Here is a 20,528-nt window from a genome sequence, read left to right on the forward strand (position 1 = left end):
AATGACATTGTGAGGCATAGAACAGTGAGATATATACCTCAAAAAAATGAAGTAGCTGAAAGATTGAACATAACAGTCCTTGAGAGGGTTAGATATCAGTTGTCCAATGCCCTCTTGCCTGAAGAGTATTGGGTTGAAACTGTTTCCTACACTATCTACACTCTAAATAGGTGTCCACATTAGTCCATAAAGCTGAAAACTCTTAAAGAAAGGTGGACAGGGCAGCCTTCCAAGCTGGAACACTTGAAGATGTTTCCTACTCTATTGTATGTGCACTATACGATAGTGCCTTTTACTACACGATCGAGTATCAAGTCTATATGATAGACTTCTTCCTTCTGTCGCATACTTGATCTTCTACTTTCTCCTTCTCTCTATCCAAATTCATATAGAGCCCACAACTCTTAGATTCTCACACTGAGAATACCAAGGTAATTGAGTGGTGGTGTTCAATTCTGTTTGAGGATCAAGGATTAAGTTGTACTCGTTGGTGATCGAGAATTTTCCAGAGGCTCGTTGCGTTCATGCTTGTTTGCTGAGTTGCTGAACGATCGAGGGATACGTGAAGAAAGAGTTCTTCAAATGTATTATTTACTCATCCCTTGTTTATTCATTAAAAAGCATGTTGTAATTTATCTTAATACATAATTGTTTTTGTATGACTGTAAATGTTTACGTTCTTTCACAATGGAGTTGGGAAAGATTCGCTTCCGCTAACTGGTTCTCTAGATTTAGAGTTCCTTCAGAACTTAGGAGAAGCAAGCAAGGTCCTAGGAATAGAGATCCATAGGAATGAAGAGGAGTCTATTCTAAGCATTAATCGGTCCAATTATTGTAAGAAGATCCTTAAAAGGTTCAACATGAATGATGCCAAATCTATGAGTTTACCTATTGCTCAGCACTTTAAGCTTTCCTCAGCTAACCTTCCTAAGGGTTCTGACTAAGAACATCAGAAACAGATGGTTGTCATACCCTTTAGTCAAGCAGTCGAAAGCCTAATGTATTTAATGATTTCTATTAGACCTGATCTTTCATATTTAGCTAGCTTAGTTAGTAGATATATGTATAATCTTGGTAAGAGACACTGGCTACTAAATGGATCCTAAGGTATCTAGTTTGGTCTAAAAACTCAAAGCTAGTCTGTCAAAGGTCAGCAAAACCAAACCTAAAGCTTTATGGATATGTGGATGCTGACTATGTTGGTGATTTGGACAAAAGAAGGTCCTTAACAGGTTACCTTTTTCCTTTTTGGTCCTAATCTAATCAGTTGGAAAGCATCACTACAGCATATAGTAGTCTTATCTACAAAAGAAGCTGAATATATGGCTTTAACAGAAGCAATCAAAGAAGCATTATGGCTTAAAGGATTGCTGAAAGACTTTGGGATAGATCAAACAGTAGTAAAACTCTACTGTGATAACCAAAGTGCTATCCATTTGTACCGAAATCCACAATTCCACACTAGAACAAAGCACATTGATATCAAGTATCATTTCATTAGAGATAAAATTGAGTCGAAGGAGATAGAAATTTTAAAGATCCATACTTCTGACAATGCAACTAACATATTAACAAAATTTGTTTCAAAGTTTAAATTGTTTAAATGTTTAGAACAGGTTGGTTTTAAGCTTCCAGACACAGGGTAGACAAACCGGTCAGAATCAGGAAGATCAGAAGATTACAAGGCATTGGAGTCAAGGTGGAGAATTTGAAGAAGTTTTGACTCAAATACCTCAGATTTTGTTTGTTTATAACTAACTTTGTAAAACAGTTAGCTGGTATACTCTATAAATACCACTGATTTTAAATTCAAATCACATAGTTATCATCATTTTCTTAGTTTTCTGTAAACAAAAAAATCTTTACGCAATCTTCATCAGTGAAAAGAACTCAGATCTTCCTGTGGACATAGACAATCTTGTCGAACCACGTAAGCACAATGTCTCATTTTTCTTCCTTTATCTTTCTTGTTCATTCGAGTGTTTCTTTACTACAAATCGCGCGCCATTCAATTATCTTTCAAATCGCATCGAGTAATCAGATTATCAAGTCAATCGTGCATCGATTCTTCGCTATCGAGTAGCTTCGAGTACATCGTTTTCACCTTCGAGTCACATCGAGTATCATTCAAGAACCGTCGAGTATGATCGAGTAATAGTTCTGTTGTCATCGAGTTGCATCGAGGATTTAATAGAGACTCTTCAGACGAAGAAGGAAGTTCTCATTGAGGATCGAGTAGGAAGCAGTCGAGCATCGAGTATGAAGCAGTCGAGCATCAAGTTTCGAGTATCGAGGATTTGGCAGAATATTTTCTTCATCTCTCCAACGTTGATCTTGAGTATTTGGGACTTTTAAAGAGTGGTCAACCCAACACTGCATAATTAGATTACAACTACCATGTTCTTTGCAGGAACGATTTAAAGTCGAAGGTCACGAGGTTTCAATATTGCTTTAAATTCATCAATTTTATAATAATTGGAGAGATAGTTTAAAGAAAAAATGATTGTACAAATTTGATACAGTTACAGAAGATTTAGTAAATATTCCACCAGAAATTACAAGAGAAGATCAGGTTGTATTCTAATATCTTTTTCCTATACATAAAAAAAGTTGTGCTTATTGATTTATTTTTTTTATTGATGCCTATACTCTACTTTTGAAATACGGGAGATGTGTGAAAGAAACCAAAAGAACCGTTCTAGATTGAATGTATATCACACATGTGGTTCACAAAGTATACAACAAATAGTTGAAAAAGAGGTAATTAAATGAAAAAAAAATATGTAAACTTCTTTTAATTTAGTCAAATTATCTAATATATAATATTTTTCACTTAAATAGGTTCAAGTCACTAATGAAGAACTGAGTCGAATTAGAATTTGGGAGCTAACTCACTTGAGTAATAATGGATTGACTGTGAATGAAACTACACAGGAGAAAATGATAAGTACAAAATAATGGATAGATATGATGTTATTGGTTAGAGTTTGAGTAAAGGTCATTAATTTATCATCTATGTTGCTCTGTTTTGGAAAGGATTGATTTAAAGAAGTCTTCTTAATATGTGTTTCGATTTGAATTTGGATACATTTATGTAGTGTATAAATGTTTGGTTTGCTTTAGAATCCTCCAATTTGGAAATATCTAACCATACTTAGTTGTTTTTGTGATGGGATAAAGAGAAGCATAGAACATGTTAGCTTTTAGGGCTTTTTCTAAGTTTTTGTAAATAAATTCTTTGTTGATCTTGTCATTTTTCCTTTTTTTAACATGCTAGTTAGAAAACATTTGAATTGAAATAGAGAATACTACAAATTGGATTGAATGATGGTCTACTTCTTGCCTAATCATATTATGTAACACAAGTATACTCATCAATAGTCAAGAGTAATGTTAAAGTTAATATATTATGTTAAGCCATCAATATTTATTTTTTTGTGATTGAATGCAAATTGTTGTATTAATTTGAATGATAGAGTATATTTCAATGATAAATGATATGGGAAACCTTGATGTTGCTAGATGATGAATAGATTTTCATGAAGTGACATGTGTTTGTTGTAAACACTTAAATTTATAAGTGTTATTTTGAATTATAATATGTGAATTTGTTTTTGTAGTCGGAACTTAAATTATATGCTTTTCAAGTGATCGATGGTACACTTGACATGAACGAAGATGAGATTTCATACGAGTATTTGGATCCGAGAAACACAGACATGTTCATGGTTAAGGAGCAGGTGCTCTCCTTCTGAGTTGTTTGGATCATTGTCTACTATACGTGATCTTGAGCGTCGCCTTAATGAGTCTAAACAACGGCTTCAAGAATCTAAACAACAAAGAAAAGAATGTGAGCAACAAAGAGAGGTTGAGGTGGAAGCATGTAGGCATCAAATAAGCGAATTGAAAAATCGTTTTGAAGATAGATTTAAAAAAATGATGGTAGAGATGCGTAAAGAAATTGTTTCTAGTTGATCAACTATAATTTGATGTTATAGAATTTCGATAGTCTTTTGTTGTACTTGTATGTCATATAAGTTTACTTTTATCAATGTCATTGTCTATTTTTTCTACTTTATTCTTATACTTTGTAATTCAAAGTACTATAGGTAATGAATTAGTCAAAACAACCTTCCGAGATTTGTCAATAAATGTGTTAAAAGGTTTTGTAAGAGAACTTTTGAAGGATATACAATTGTTGATAAATACGTTTTTATGAAGGTTTTAAAATTTTTAAAAATAACATAATAAGCCTTCAAAACAATGAAAACCTTCGAAAAAGGCCATTTGATAATAGATAATTATCGATAAATAATTTGACAATTATCGAAGATATATGACCTTTGAAAAATAATAATTTTCGAAAGTTAATCAACCTTTAAAAAATAATATTTTCCAAAGGTTAATAAACATTTGGAAAAGCTTTTTCAACAGGATCTATTTTGACACTTTTCAAATGTTGAGATAACCTTTGAAAAAAAATGTATCGAAGATCTATTGAATTTTTTTGAAGATTATGACTTTCAAAAATGGTCAACTTTCTTGTGGTGTATATTTCCTCCTCTAATGTAAATCATTTTGAATTATGTGATATTTAAACCTTTAGTCTAGAATTTTTATTTTTCAACAAATTGTTTCATTATATTTTTAATTTATTTTAATGGTGAAGTTAATGAAATAATTGTTTTGGAATTACAATATTTCAAAGTGTTAAAATAATAAACTTTTAAAACGACAAGGGCATAATTGAACATTTTTAAATTTAATTCACTACACGTACTACTATTTTACAAGTCATTTCATGTCACTTTTCCATTTTTATTTTAAAAAAAAAAAAAATTGACAGAATGTTTTAGAACAAATTTAAAGTTTGAAAGTAAAAATGAGACTTCAAAAAATTAAAAACGACATTGTTGAAATTAACATACAAGTTGAATATATATATATATATATTTGGTATATGTTTAACCTAATTAAATATATATATATATATATATATATATATATCTGATTATAAGTAGTTAATAACTATTTAAATTATTAATTAAATCAATAATAAATAATGGGTCACCATATAGTTTATCTCCAACAACCTTTAAGTCAATGAGTAACCTTTCAAAAAAAATATCAATTTAGTAAACTTTCCTTTTTCTTTTGAGACGATCAATTTAGTAGCCTTATAATTACTAAATAAGAGACAAAATATATATTATTAAATTAAGAAAATAGACCGATTAATAGTGTATTATTAACTTAAAAGAAAAGAAATTAAATAAACCTGGACCAAATAAGATTTGTGAACAAGTTGCATGTGTTTACAATAAACAAATAATTTTCTTTTTAACTTTCGGCCTTATTTTCTTCACAAAAGATTCTTTTGGATCTTCCCTTGTCGTTAGGGAGGGAGAGAGATTTTTTTTCTCATTGAAATTTGTCTTATAAGTTTCAAAATAAATCATATGTTGACAATGTAATAAAACATCCCATGACAAGACATCAATAGCGTGTTATTTTTAATTCTTAAAAAAAAAAAAACTAATTTGATCACTCTAATTTGGATGTTGTTGTTACAATTAAAATTTTTATCTATCAAATTATATTTGTTTATTTTTTGTTTTTTTTTTTGTTTTTAAATATTTTTTTAAAAAATATTGTGTATTTATGTAGATATTTTATCAAAACTTTGCTTTTTATACCTTTCTAAAATTAAGGGACACAAATTAGAAATTCAACGACTTATTAAATACTCTTAAAAGGTTATGAATCATTGAACATAAATTTGAAAGTTCATGACTTAAATTATAATTTATAAAAATAAATATTATTTTGATCTTTAGGTTTTGAATCTAGTTTTTTCATTTAGTACCTTAGTTTTAAAATGTTATAGTGTTATCTTAAATTTTGAGTTTTTTTCATTTGGTCTATGCTTTAAAATGTTACATTTTTACATACTTAAATTTTTATTTATTTATCAATTATCATTTGGTCCTCAAGTTTTAATATTTTATGTTTTATGATTGAGTTCCTACTCATTAATGCTCTTTTTAGTATTCCATGTCAATCCTCAATTTAAACTAATTAAAATAATCATAATGTGAAAATGTTTAATTAATTTTAATAGCGATGAAAATTAATGAAAACTAATTTAAACATAATTAATTAATAGTATTAAGAGGGATTAAAAGTCAACCATTAATGAAAATCAAGGTAAAAAGTGTAAATAATCTTGAAGCCCTAAGAATCAAATTGAAAGGAAACTCAAAACTCAAGTGTAAAATTGTAACATTTTAAAACATGAAGATCAAATAAATATTAGATTAAATTACAAATTGGTCCATATGATTTAGAGAAATTTAGAATTCTACCTCTATCGTTTGATAAAATTTCATTAAGAGTCCTGATAAAATCTTTATAAATAGTTTTGAGACTATTTATGAAGATTTTGTCTGACCATAGTGACTAAAATCTAATTATAAACCATATAGATAAAAATTCTAGCTTTTTCCAAATAATAGGAACTAAATTTGCATTTTACCTCAAAATTTAAAGGTAAAAGTGTAATATTCTAAAACTTGGAAACATTTTTTTAGGAAAAAGTACATTTTTGGTCCATAGATTTTGGGTCTTGTTATTTTTAGTCCCTAAGTTTCAAAATGTTATAAATTTAGTCCTTAACTTTTGAGTTTAGTTTCAATTTAGTCCACAGGTTTCAATTCGATCCTTATATTTCAAGATTTACACTCTTAACTTCGATTTTTCATTAAATACTCATTTTTTATTTTTAGAGTTAACTTATGTTAATAAATTAAAAATCGTTAAAAAAATTATAAGTAATTAAGTCTCACTATTTTTATTACTTTTAAAATTAAATTTAAAATTTAACTTCATAATTATTTTTAATTAATTAATAGAAGTTGACATCAATAATTGAAAATGAGTGTTTAATGAAAAAATGAAGTTAAAGATGTAAAATCGGTGATCAAATTGAAACAATTGGGGATAAAATTATTATTATATTGAAAATTGAAATTGAAAAAATTGTTCACGAGGGGAGAGCAAGAGCCACGAATGCGAGGATGAGCTTTTACCCTTAGGCCTCATCTCTCCTTCAATCAAATTGCCAAACGTTTCCAAAAAAACCATATCACGAGCCACTACAAAACAAACACAACCTTCTTTTTTTCTTTTTCTTTTTTATAAATCACAAGCACTTTTCTTTTACCCAAAACCCCCCCACTAATTCTTTTCAACCAAAATTCATAGCCTTTCCAAGAAAAACGAGAGCTACCCACCAAAAAAAAAAAAAAATGCCTCAATTTCTTCTTCTTCTTCTTCTCTTCATTGCTTTTCTTCCTTCTCGTGCCCTCAACATTGGCGTCCAAGCTCTCGATGCCTCCATAACTATGGTTCTTCTAATTCCCACTCTCTTCTTCTTCTCTTTCATTTCTTTATTCTGATCTTTTCTTAATTGGTTTCTTCATTTGTAGAGTAAAGATTGCAGTAGAAAATGCGAATCGGAGTTCTGCTCAGGTTGTTTTAGGGTCTCTTTGGAATGACTTTTTAATGACGCACTTAATAAACTTTGATTCTTCCCTGTGGTTTTGTTTGAGTTTGTATTTAATCTGTGTGTGTTTCAGTGCCTCCACTTTTGAGATATGGGAAATATTGTGGGCTGTTGTACAGTGGGTGCCCTGGTGAACGCCCTTGTGATGGCTTGGATGCTTGTTGTATGAAGCATGATGCTTGTGTTGTTGCCAAGAATGGTTAGTACACCTTTCTATTTCTATCTTTTTTCTTTCAGAGTAGGGCTCCAACAACTGATCTCATACTTACTTAGTTATATTCATTTTGGCTTTTTAAGTCCTCTTCTTATTTTTCAATCGTAGTTTGTCTAGTAAGTTTCTTCACTAATTAAGACTAATATCACTGCCCATTTTATATTGTTAAATGTATGAGAAGAGTGCTAATTTTCAATGGTTAATTTGTGAATTGCTTAAATTTTTATTTTATTTATAATTAGTAAGTTTACAAAAAAAAAAAAAATTTACACGTTTTTTTTGGTTAAAATCGTAACAATTATTTAAGTTTACAATTTAATATGATGAAACTTAAAGTTCATAGTTGAAATTGATACGATTATATAAACTTAGAGTAAAAATTATCCCCCACCCCAATTACATTGTGCCTTTTTTTTTAACCATTTTATGTACCATGTTGTATATTGGAGAATGTTGTTGGTATAATTTGGATGTGACATGTTTGTTGAACAAATTTTGGTGTAATTAGTGTGATATGATAGAGTTAAATAGATAATAGATATGTCACATTCAAAGTGTTTTGTTAACTAGAAATAGAGATTTTGTAGAAGTATGTGCTCAAAGATTTAAGGAATGTTGTAAATTTCTAGAATTTGATTGAGGAGGGAGATCATTTGATTATTGAAGTTAGGAAATTAATTTATAATTTTATCTAAGCTATAGTTTTTTTTTTTTTTTTTTGGATAGTTGCAATTATAACCATCATATCTCAAATATTAGTAGATACAGTACAACATAAAAAATTTATAGATATAGCAAAATTTAGATTAATTTTCAAAATCTATTAGTGAGAGATAAAGTCTATTATAGATAAATTTAGTTATATTTATAATTTTTTAAAAATTTTATTATACACTTAATTACCAATTTAATTACTGACTCTAAGAATGCTACTTATTACAATTATTTTAAAACTTTTGGTTTAGACTTAATAATTGATGTGTTGTCCGATGAATAATTTTGAAGTTAGGCTGTTTGATGAGAAGGCTAAATTGTCTCTCTGTTTTGAGTGAACCAAAAAGCCTCACATGTAAGGTGGCTATAAAGGGACATATATAGCTTCCTTTATATTTAAATAAACGGAGTTTATTTATTAAATGAAAACAGATAATTACAGGCTATAATTTTCATTTTTCAATATTGTTTAATGTGCAATAGAATTAGGTGGGAGACCCAATTAAAATTGGAAATTGTTCTCCTTGAAATGAGAGGAATTTACAACCAACCTCAATTTTGGATTTTGAACCTTTCAAAAGAAATTTTATTCTATTTTTCCATTTTTTTCTTTTAATTTTAGTTTAAACTCTTAAAATGTTTATTTTATTCAATATTCTTTTTCCTAAAAAATCAATCATATTTTACCTTTATTTAAGATGAATATTATAAGTTGAAAGATTAAATTAAATATTTTCGAAATCTTCTTCTCAACTTTTTCATACATTAATATATTTTAAAGATATAAATATTTTTGAGATCACGAATATGGTAAAATTTAAGTTGAAGGCTACATTTGTAATATTGAATTTTAACTTTTAGTAGGGTTGGCAACGGGACTCGGGCGAGGCAGATTTCCCTATAAATACTTCATATGGGCTAAATTAAATACATAATATATATATATATATAAACATCAATGCTGAGGATTGGTGTACATGTGTTTGTTTATTCAGATGACTATCTAAGCCAAGAGTGTAGCCAAAGCTTCATAAATTGCATGGAGAACTTCAAGAGATCAAAGTCAGCTCCTTTCAAAGGAAACAAATGTGAAGTTGATGAAGTGATTGATGTCATATCCTTTGTTATGGAAGCAGCCCTTATTGCAGGCAGAGTTTTTCACAAGCCCTAGCTTTATTACAAATACCCTTTTCATTTCTCTTTTTTATTTTCCTTTTTATTTCTATTTATCTAACTTTGATTATCTCTTCATTTTCCCTTGTTGTTTGGCATGGAACATTTACACCCAATGCTCTCACTTTCTTTTAATTTCCTCCCTATTCTCTTAGACAATGCCAACAAAATATATATGATTTTTTTTTAATCTTTTTTATTGATTATGTTATGATATGTTTGGGAGTGATTTAAATATAATTTCTATTATAAAATATATTTATTTATACATTAATGTTTGGTTTATCAAATTTATAATTGATTTTAGTGTGATTAAATGATTAATGTTTTTTTTTTTTTTATTAATGAGTGTTTGGGTCAACTTATGGATACTTCAACTAATCTCGTGGGACAACCCGTTTGATCCTACAATATTTGGGTATCAAGGAAATTCGTAGGATATTAAATCCTAAGTAGGTGGTCACCATGAGTTGAATCTATGGTCTCTTCGATTTCAGGGATTCTCTTAATTTACTACTAAACCAACTCATGATGGCTACCATGATCAATGTTTATTTTTCATAGTAATTTTGGAATTTACTACTAAAAAAGAGAATTACATCTTTAAAAAGTGAGACAAGTTATTTGTAGGGAGAAGAAAAAAAGTAAGAAATAAGAGTTAGAGTGAAGCAAGAGAAATCTTTAAATAAGAGGAAAAAAGAGTTAGAGGGAGAGAAGAATAAAGTGGTGGATGGCAAATTTTGTAGAGGAGAAAAAATGATCTTTTTTCTGAAAATTTAATGTGAAAATAGAGTGAAATAAAGTAAAAAATTTCAAATTTATTGCAAAAAACCATTTTGAGAACCATTTGTCTATTTACATTTGAACAAAAATAGCTTGTGACCCTTTGCCCAACATCTAAATTTTAAAATGAAAGTAATTTTACCTATGGCAAGAGTGATTTATAGTATCTAAAAGGTTTCCCTTCTCAACTTAATAGAGAATATGGATAAAAATATCGATAAAATATCAATATTGATAGATATTTAAAAAATTTTGATAAACACCTTAAAATGGTTATTATTTATATTACATTCACATTGGTGAGATTTTGTTATTTTATTTTTAAAGTTACATAATTCTTTTATAATATAATGAAAAAGTCAATAGATATTTAATTCATAATTTTTAGGTCCTTTTGGTAACCATTTGATTTTTTATTTTTGTTTTTTTTAAAATTAAGCCTATAGACATTAATTTCACCTAAAAAATCATTATCTTAGGCCATTTTGGTAACCATTTTGTTTTTTAAAATTATACTAATTTTACCTCAAAAAATCTTCATTTATTATGTACTTTTCACCAATTGTTTAACAAACCAAACCAAATTTTGAGAACTTAAAAAAAATACCTTTCAAAAAAATTGTTTTTGTTTTTGAAGTTTGACTAATAATTCAATCATTGTACTTAAAAATATGCAAATCCTTGTAAAGAAAGTGGATGAAATAAGCTTAATTTAAAAAAATAATAAAAAATAAAATTGTTACCAAACGGTGCCTTTGTTATCTACATTTTGCTAATGGTTTAAAAACCAACCCAAAATTGAAAACTAAACTAAATTACTTTTAAAAAGTTGCTTTTGTTTTTAAAATTTAAGTTAAGAATCCAACTGATGTCTTGATAAAGATGCAAATCATTATAAGGGTTTGAGAGAAAATATATCAACTTTAAAAAACTCAAAACAAAAAATGAAACGGTTATAAAAAAAAAGGGGCATAATTGTTTTTAAATATTTGGTCTTATTTTATAAAATTTACATCAAAATTTTTATACTAGATTTGTGTATCTAGAACGCATGCATGTGCAACAAAGTTATACCCTACACCATGTACTGATTTTACTATTTAGTACTTTATCTAGATATTGACAATCAATATTCTATTAAGGTGAAAAGACAAGATTTATCAACAAAGGGTTTTTTATTATTATTATTATTTGGGAACAGAGAATCTAATCTCTGATCGAAGTCACGATACGAGTTTGTCAGTTGAACTATGTTCATATTGATATTCCTTACCAATTGTTCATTGTGATTATTAATCAAATGTGATAACTAATATCAACTTGAATACAACTCAATTGACATAAAACATACTTTCTCGACTAAAATGTCACATGTTAGAGTCTCAAAGTCTCATACTATCAAAATTTTGTAATTATTGAATTATGTACGCATTGACATAGAGATATTCATTTTCCCGCACGGTGGAAAAATCCTCGTGTAGATTGGGAATAAGGGAAGAAAATTATCTGCAAGAAATGATGAATGCATTTTTCATCTCCATTTCTTGTTTGTTTTCATAACTATGTTTTTAATATATATATATATAAATATACAAAAATATGTATATGTTTGAATCATCTTAAATATGAATAATGATATTGTAGGAATAATATGATATTTTAAGCTATTTTAAATTAAATTAAATTTAATAGTTTCAAGAGTTCTTCATGATTAATTAACCATTTGAAAAGATTACTAAGAAATTAACCTACAAGGATTCATAATGGAAAAGCAACTGTTTAATTTTTTTTAAAAAAAAAATCTTGAAAGAATTATTTTATTTATTTATTTTAATTAAACAAGACTACAAAACACGTTAGAAGAAGTGAAGAATTATTTAATTCATTTTTCCGAAAAGGACGAAGAAATTTTTTGTGGTATATCTCAATATGTTTTAAATTAAGGTCATGTTTGATAACGTATTTCATGATAGGATAATATAAAAAATGGGCCCAGTTGATTATGTTTATTATTATTTAGTTGTGTTTCATATTAATAATGAATCGTGTGATCTACTTCCAAATCTATAATAAATACATGCGATCTAATAAAAGAACGGTGGATACTTTAATTGGATGATGTTTGAAAATTACATTTACGTGGGATCTATTACTATTATCATTATAGAAACTATTACTGCAACAATATGGAATTATGAATCTCATTTCATGATAACAATAACAATAAAAATAGAAGGGTGAATGCGAGAAGCGATCCTCATTCGCCAAGGGACAAAATGAAACAAATGGACTAAAAACAATTATACTTTAATCAATTAAAAATAAATAAATTAAAGTCTCTAGTGGCCATCATTATCAAATATTCTTCTCCAGCACAGCAACAACTTGCTCTTCTTCGTCTTCTTCATGTGCTTATTTCTCCATGAAACTTTTTCTTCTTTTGTTTTTTTCAATCGAAATTCTCCAAAAGAATTTGACATTATTCCAAAAGACAATCACAAAACAAAACACAAATCATTGTTATAAACCACTCTGAATTGTAAAGAACAAAGGATTCTATCCATCGTTTTCATTTCAATTTTCATCTGGTAGCGGCTTTATTCAGTTCCATCTTCTTCTGATTCGACTCCATTATTCTACCACCGCCAAGCTCTTCCAACTTTCATCCCACCCTTTCCCTCTTCTGTCTCACTCAATTCCCCCCTTTCCGGCGAACAGAATGATTCCAGATACTCTTACTCCGGCCGATACCTCCGACGGTATCCGTAAGTTCTTCAGCTTTCGATTTACTTTGGTTTATTGCGTTTTTCGTTAATTTAAATCTTACCAGTGATTGGAAATTTGGTGTCGATTTGTAGGCGATCAGCTTCGAGAGCATCTCCTGGTGGTGAACGAGGAAATTGAAAACGGAGGAGTGGACGGCCATGTGAAGATTCGGATACGTAATTTGACGAATTCGATTCTTAGAGGAATCAGTGTGGATATACCTAAGGGGAAGATCGTCGGAATTATAGGTCCGAGCGGCGGTGGCAAATCCACGACGCTTAGGGCTCTTAATCGGCTGTGGGAGCCGCCAGCGGACACTGTGTTTTTGGACGGCCACGATATCGTCAATCTCGACGTTCTTAGTCTTCGCAGGAAAGTCGGGATGCTCTTCCAAATTCCTGTTCTCTTTGAAGGTGCGCCGTTTTCTCTTGTTTCTTGGCGCCTAGGGTTTCGTTTTGTTCGATCGGAAAATTTGGGAAATTCCTGGAAAATTGAAACGTTTTGATGATAGTTATGAGAAGTTGACTTTAGACTAAAAGTTTAATTAATCTTGAAGAAAAACATAGCATTAAACTTCATCATAACTTTTGATTTTGAAGAGCAGTGATGAATTATTTCTTAAATCCTTCAAAGACGTTATGTTTTGAGATTGATACTGGCAAGATTCAAGAACAAAACTGTGGCTGTTGCAATTAAAATTCTTGGTTGGTCATTTTTCAAAACAATCCTTCCATATATTCTTCTTCAGGTACTGTTGCTGATAATATAAGATATGGACCACAGTTAATGGGAAAGATGCTGAGTGATGATGAAGTTCATAAGTTACTCAGTTTAGCAGATCTCGACTCGTCGTTCTTTAGCAAGATTGGTTCTGAACTATCCGTCGGGCAAGCTCAACGAGTCGCACTTGCTCGAACCTTAGCAAATGCACCTGAGGTATTTTACTTGCATTCATTGAGTCACACTACAACATACATTCTCTTTGATTTTGCAAGTGATTTTGAGGAAAATATGAATGAATTAGAGCTAATTAGACATGAAATTCGGGTAATCGAATATGCGGTTGGAGTGGTAGTTGTGTTTGTTTGATTGTTTAGGAATGTAGTGATATCAATGGATCCAGTCGTTTTGGATCAACTTGTGTGTTTGTGTTAGTATTGTTGATGAAGGGATCTCTGGTCTGCTGAAGGTGTTGTTGCTAGATGAACCAACAAGCGCATTGGATCCTATCTCGACTGAGAACATCGAGGACGTGTTGATGAAGCTGAAGACAAAATGGGGATTAACAATCGTAATGGTTTCACATAGCATCAAACAAATCCAAAGAATTGCAGACATAGTCTGCCTGCTCGTAAATGGCGAGATTGTTGAAATCCTACCGCCGAACAAACTCTCGGAAGCCAAGCACCCGATGGCCCTCAAGTTTCTTGAACTCAGCTCTTGAAAACAACCCTGCATTGTTCTTGTCGTGTCCTACTGTGTTTGTAGACTCTTAGAAGTCGAAAAATAAACGGTTTTTCCATTAGCGCAAGCATGTACATTCTCATAACTGTTAGATGCACGATATTGGTTCGCTCCGAGCCGATCCAATCCTCAATTGGGAAGTCGAGATTTATCATCGGGAAAAAGAAAAGTGGGGAGGAGGAGTGTTATAGTGAAAATTGTTTGGCTTTGGCAAACTGAACCAACAGGGGCGGGGACCGATCCAATGGTCTGCTCTGTTGCACGCAGGACCCCAACATCAGTCACGTGCTAGGTTACCTCCTGGACCCACATTCCCTTCTGCCACGTCACTATCCTCCCTTCTACAGTATTTTATTATTTTTATTTTTAAATTAAAAAAGAAAATTATAATGTTATAAAGTAAACAGCTTTTGTGTTTGTTTGGCTTGTTTTGTTTTTGCATGATCTCTCCAAATTACATCCATGCCGAAATCCGAATCTTTCTTGCTCCTGAAGAAGAAATAATAATAATAATAATTTTTTTTTTTGTAGTCTAAACATAAAACAAAAGACAATAATTAAAATTTAAAATTCCTATTTGCTCCCTCACCCCATTCTCCTTCTAACTCATTCCTCTGTTTGATTCAGACATGGGCGCCCTTCCCAATTCCTTCTCCCTCTTCTCTCTGATTTTCCTCTTCACTGCCGTCTCTCCGGCAGCTGCCACCGCCGGCGGCCCACCTCTAAACCTTATCCTACCCCACCCTTTTCTGTATCGCTTCAAGTCCTTAAAGGAAACTCTTTTTGTTGCTTCTCCTTCTCCGCCGCCACCGCCGTCCTTTCCCTCTGCTCCTCCTCCCGAGGAGAAGCCGGTCTATTCTCCATTCCGGCCGAGCATGGCGGTGGTGGTGGGTGTTCTGACCACCACTTTCTCCATCACCTTCCTTCTCCTTTTATATGCCAAGCACTGCAAGCGTGGGAATGCGGTGGTGATCGGTTACTCGATGCGTCCCAATACGATGATGGGTGTTCCGAGCTTCTCTACCAGGAAAAACTCCGGCATCGACCAGGCCGTGATCGAATCGTTGCCGATTTTCCGATTTGGATCGTTGAGTGGACAGAAGGAAGGCTTGGAATGCGCCGTTTGTCTGAACAGATTCGAGCCGGCGGAGGTTCTGAGACTTCTCCCGAAATGCAAACACGCCTTCCATGTCGAATGCGTCGATACTTGGCTCGACGCTCACTCAACTTGCCCTCTCTGTCGCTACAGAGTCGACCCAGAGGACGTCTTATTAGTCGAAGACGTCAATATATTTCTCCACAACCCACCACCTCTGCCGCCGCGGGAATCGAATTCCAAGGATGTAGTGTTGAACTTAGAACAGGGGAGAAGAAGCAGCAAGGCTGGATCCGGTAGAGTCTCCGGCAGACACTCGTCAGTCGGCGAGAAGAGAACAGGGGAGTCCAGTTACCGTGATCCAGCATTGTTGAGACGGTCACTCGACAGCAAGAGAACCGAAACGGTAGCTGTCGGATGCTTCGATCGGCACCGGAAGGACGGGCTACTATTGCCGGAGGAGAAAACAAATCAAAATCAGAATCAGAATAGATTGGAGCACAGGATCATAGTGTCGCCGAGGGTGCCGGTGATGGTACAGGGGCAACAGACATGGAGCGATGTACAAGCTTCGGATCTGTTGTATCTACGGTCAGAAATGATAATATCTGACAGCCGTAGATTTTCGGTAGCTTCATTACCACCGGAATTAAAGAGACAGCGACGGATGGGGATGATGGGGAAGCATGCCGGAAAAGGGGCCGGGATGATGATGATGGCAGATGTGTAATAAATAACGGTGTCAGATTCAGAAATCACGGATGAACGGACCCAACCCAGAGCTCCCACCAGCTTCTTCTAGAACAGAGCAACCAAAAAGAAAAAAACAGAGAGGCATTAAAATTTTCTGAACCAACCAACCACTGTAATGGTGATTGAGGGGTGAAAATTACAGGTGAAGGGCGGTGGCGGCTGCGGCTGCGGCAGAGGAGAGGGGATGGAACAAAAGGGAGAACGGTGGAGGGGGGGAGGAGAAAGTGGATCTTGAAAGGGAAATGGAGAGCAAAGGGAAATTAATTGGGATCAGGATGAGAAGAAAGGGAATTTTGATTATATATGTTAAAAAGTAGAAAATATTTTTGTAGGGAAAATAGTGTAGGAAGGGGAAGGAATAACGAACCTAAGCTTTCTTTTTGGTTACATAACATCTTGTCCTAACTCTCCAGCTTTTGCTCTATGATGTGCTCTCTCTCATGCGATTGCTTTTCTCTTTTAATTCATTCATCTACTTTTTCTTTTAACTAACTTTTTTATTTATAATATTTTCCAGCCTAAATTCCAAAAAAAAAAAAAATGTAACTTTTGAAACAATATTTTATTTAGGTCTTTTTTTATAACTATTGTTTGATAGTTATTTGTTTTTATTTTTGAAAATTAAGTCTATAAATATTAATTCTGCCTTCAAATTTCTTATTTTGTTATCTTTTTTTTTTATTAATTGTTTTAAAATTTAAGCCAGATTTTGATAATTAAAAAAAACTTTTAAAAACTTGTTTTTATTTATTTATTTTTTGTTAAGAATTCAATGATTATATGTAAGAGAAATATGTAAATCATTATAAAAAATAATGATAACATAATTCATTTTGAAAAGGAAAAAAAAAGGGAATTTTAATGTTTGGTGAATGTTCTGAAACTAACTTGAAAATCTGAATCTAAAATAGTGGGGTGGTAATAGAAATTTGAATTGAATTATATGTAAGAGAAATATGTAAATCATTATAAAAAATAATGATAACATAATTCATTTTGAAAAGGAAAAAAAAAGGGAATTTTAATGTTTGGTGAATGTTCTGAAACTAACTTGAAAATCTGAATCTAAAATAGTGGGGTGGTAATAGAAATTTGAATTGAATGTTCACTTCCATTTTCAGTTTTTAATATGCTAAAAGATTTTTAGGATGGTTTTGAAATTTTTAAGAAAGGTTAAATAAAGGTAATATTGCATATTTTATTAAAGGTATTATCAAAACAAATGACAGTTTTTTTTTTTTCTTCTTCTTTTTTGGTGATTTATTTAGAAATTTTTATGGTTTAGCCGTGTAGCGAGTCAATGATGAGAATTCTCTCTGTGAAATCTTTGAAGTTTAGGACCTGAACTAATGTAATGCTTAGAAGTTGGTGTAAGGGTATAATTAGCAAACAGAAAACGTGTCAAAAGGAAAAATAAAAAAGAGATGGTTTCATTTGCACGTTAGAATTTTGGTTAAACTATATATATATTTCAAGGCAACAAACAATGTAACCAACTACACTCTAAAATTTCTAATTATAAAAAGAATATTATTTAGAAAATTATCTTTCCATATCAAAGAACAACTTTAGAGGATGTCAAAGTTGTCAAGGCATGGATAGATTTGTTATGTTCTCTTTAAGGATATGACAGGAAAAAAAAAATTGTGTGAATAAAGTTGCCAAGAGAAGGAAGAATTTTCTAACCTGGTCTTCATTTCATTTGGGGAGGCCTCCTTATTGAGTAAAAAGGAAACATATTCATTTTCAACCGTATCATTCACACGACTTGGTTTAAAACTTTCCTCATTGGAAATCCAAGGATCATTTCTGTGACAAGGGATGCTTTGCAACGTTAAGAAAATTTACGGGCAATATTGACACTTTTTAAATTCTAAACTTTTAGAGGCAATTTTTGCTAGATTAAACATACGTAACTTCTCTTAAGGTCGAGGTTCAATTTCTCATACTAACAAGAAACGGAAAAAGTAGTTCTCAAGCAGAATTTTGATTTGTAATTTACATGGTGGGGAAAAGAGCAGTTTTCCATGTTGTTTTTAATATAACATTAAAGGTAGGTCCATGTGAGGGCCATGAGATGAAGAAGTGAAAACATAGAAACAACCATGAAGCGATGGACTATGGAGAGTGGCACAACACAACGCCGAGTGAAACAGAGAGAAAAGCCAGATAGGTAAAAAATTAAAATCTCATTGGGAATTAGGGAGGACACAAGAAAAAGGACGAAAAAGGGGGAAAAAAATCTAAATATAAAATTCCTTAAATAATAAGTTAGAAAGTCCGTGGTCGAAAATATCCATTGAAATTTCAAGATTTTGATGGCTTCAAAATTTAAGTAGGAGAAATATCCTTTAGTTAACCTAGTTCAAAATGTTGATGTTGATGACAGGGACAAATCTACGAAGGGACTGAAGGACACGTGCATCTCTCATATCACGACGTTTTACATTATACATATTTTTTTTGTTTTATTAAATATAAAATAATATAGTTATATATGGGATATATATTAAAACGTGTTCCCCAATCCTATAAGTGGGGCTTGCTTCAGCGGTTGGCGTTGAGAGTTCAAGACTACATTGAAGCAGTTATATTTTTCTTTTATTAATCAAATTTTATTACTTACAATTTCAATATATATATATATATATATATATATATATATATATAATTTAATACACTTGTTACAGTTAGAGTTGTCCATTTAACTCGTGAGGAATCCTCTAATATACGAGGATTGAGAGATTTTTTTTCTCCATTGACTAAACAGAAACGGGTACGAAATTACATTTTCCACCCCTGTCCTAGCCCCACTTCTCTATCCCACTCCGATAAAGTATATATATTAATGCACCTATTAAAACTATGAAACTTGCCTTCAAACAAGAAAGGGGACTACAAAACTCAAAGTGAGTTTATGTTAAACTCACTATATTAGTTAGTTTATATATATATATATATATATAGTTTTTTTTTTTCAGTACAATATATGTATTAAATTAAAATTAGAATATGTTATTGGTTTTTCTCGATTAAAGAATATGTTATTGTAATATTTAAAAATTATGTAAATTAATCATTTTAATTATACATTTGTCATATATGATTGTGTAATTTAACCATTTAATTAATATTTTTCATATGAAGTCAATTTCTTTTAAAGAAAAATCAAACGGAAAAAGATTCCCACCGAAAACTCGATCTGGGCAAATTCTCCATGAAAAATCTCTACTCCGATTCTTGTGGGGATTTTTGTGAGGATGGGGAATGGAATGGGGTATTAGGGATGAGGATGGGGAAACCATTTCCATCCCACCTGTGGACATCTCTAGTTACAATTTTTATTTGAAACACTTAATTCCACTTTTATTTTTTTCACATATGTATATATGTTTATGTACAAATATTTTTGAAATTTTTAGGCTCCATTTGGTAACTATTGATTGTTAGAGTATAATTTTTTAAAATTAAGGATTTTAAACACCATTTTCACATATAAAGTTTGTGTTTTTGTTAAATAAGTCCCTTAAAAATATCTAATAGACATAAAAACATTCAATTTAGTATCTAAAGTCTCATAAAATATTAAAAATTCTTAAAATGTAACCACTTTATTAGACAAAATATTTTTTTTTCTAATTAACCTCAAATTTTTTATTTTGTAACCAATAGTTATGATATTTGTGTTTTTTTTCCTAATATTTGGTGCTATACATTAGATATACAAATGGAGATGATTCTAAATGAGAAGTTTATGGACTAAAATTTTAATCTTGTATAGAGTTGTGTTCTCCAACATTGGATATACAAATGGAGGTGACTCTAATTTAGAAGTTTATGGGCTAAAATTTTAATCTTATATAGAGTTGTGTTCTCCAACATTAAATTCTAGATTTTCCACTACTAGTTGATGGAAATATTGAGATCTCGGTTTTTATGGAAATATCAATGTTTATGGAAATTTCAGAAAACTTTATGAAAATGGATGGAACATTATTATA

General features: G+C 31.1%; 3 protein-coding genes across 4 annotated transcripts; all 3 read left to right on the forward strand.

Annotated features, from left to right (window-relative positions):
* Nucleotides 1-7,033: 7,033 nt before the first annotated feature.
* Nucleotides 7,034-9,864, forward strand: LOC150037606 (phospholipase A2-alpha-like). Its single transcript, XM_090310903.1, has 4 exons — nt 7,034-7,406; nt 7,488-7,530; nt 7,638-7,763; nt 9,488-9,864. The coding sequence occupies exons 1-4, from the start codon at nt 7,308-7,310 to the stop codon at nt 9,661-9,663; spliced, it is 444 nt and encodes a 147-aa protein (XP_090167029.1). The 5' UTR covers nt 7,034-7,307; the 3' UTR covers nt 9,664-9,864.
* A 2,941-nt stretch (nt 9,865-12,805) lies between these two features.
* On the forward strand, nt 12,806-15,095 carry LOC120071093 (ABC transporter I family member 17). Its single transcript, XM_039023138.2, has 4 exons — nt 12,806-13,213; nt 13,307-13,627; nt 13,963-14,150; nt 14,404-15,095. The coding sequence occupies exons 1-4, from the start codon at nt 13,168-13,170 to the stop codon at nt 14,656-14,658; spliced, it is 810 nt and encodes a 269-aa protein (XP_038879066.1). The 5' UTR covers nt 12,806-13,167; the 3' UTR covers nt 14,659-15,095.
* LOC120071092 (RING-H2 finger protein ATL43) lies at nt 14,009-17,015 on the forward strand. 2 transcript variants are annotated; one of them, XM_090310759.1, is made up of 2 exons: nt 14,009-14,150; nt 15,306-17,015. In XM_090310759.1, exon 2 carries the CDS (start codon nt 15,308-15,310, stop codon nt 16,502-16,504), a length of 1,197 nt encoding a protein of 398 aa, XP_090166885.1. In that variant the 5' UTR covers nt 14,009-14,150; nt 15,306-15,307; the 3' UTR covers nt 16,505-17,015. The 2 variants fall into 2 exon arrangements, with proteins under 2 accessions (XP_090166885.1, XP_038879064.1); XM_039023136.2 differs by lacking the exon at nt 14,009-14,150 and adding an exon at nt 14,829-14,970.
* Nucleotides 17,016-20,528: the final 3,513 nt, after the last annotated feature.

The sequence above is a fragment of the Benincasa hispida genome, chromosome 2 (assembly GCF_027475165.1).
Source record: "Benincasa hispida cultivar pf3 chromosome 2, pf3_genome.v1.1, whole genome shotgun sequence".
Classification (NCBI taxonomy): Eukaryota; Viridiplantae; Streptophyta; class Magnoliopsida; order Cucurbitales; family Cucurbitaceae; genus Benincasa; species Benincasa hispida.

What these genes read in the sequence shown, in the direction of transcription:
- LOC150037606 (XM_090310903.1), top strand. Translation starts at nt 7,308, where the DNA reads ATGCCTCAATTTCTTCTTCTTCTTCTTCTCTTCATTGCTTTTCTTCCT. An exon ending in TCGATGCCTCCATAACTATG is followed by an intron (nt 7,407 to 7,487) that starts GTTCTTCTAATT and finishes CTTCATTTGTAG; the next exon opens with AGTAAAGATTGCAGTAGAAA. An exon ending in CGAATCGGAGTTCTGCTCAG is followed by an intron (nt 7,531 to 7,637) that starts GTTGTTTTAGGG and finishes TGTGTGTTTCAG; the next exon opens with TGCCTCCACTTTTGAGATAT.
- LOC120071093 (XM_039023138.2), top strand. Translation starts at nt 13,168, where the DNA reads ATGATTCCAGATACTCTTACTCCGGCCGATACCTCCGACGGTATCC. An exon ending in CGATACCTCCGACGGTATCC is followed by an intron (nt 13,214 to 13,306) that starts GTAAGTTCTTCA and finishes GTCGATTTGTAG; the next exon opens with GCGATCAGCTTCGAGAGCAT. An exon ending in AATTCCTGTTCTCTTTGAAG is followed by an intron (nt 13,628 to 13,962) that starts GTGCGCCGTTTT and finishes ATTCTTCTTCAG; the next exon opens with GTACTGTTGCTGATAATATA.
- LOC120071092 (XM_090310759.1), top strand. Translation starts at nt 15,308, where the DNA reads ATGGGCGCCCTTCCCAATTCCTTCTCCCTCTTCTCTCTGATTTTCCTC.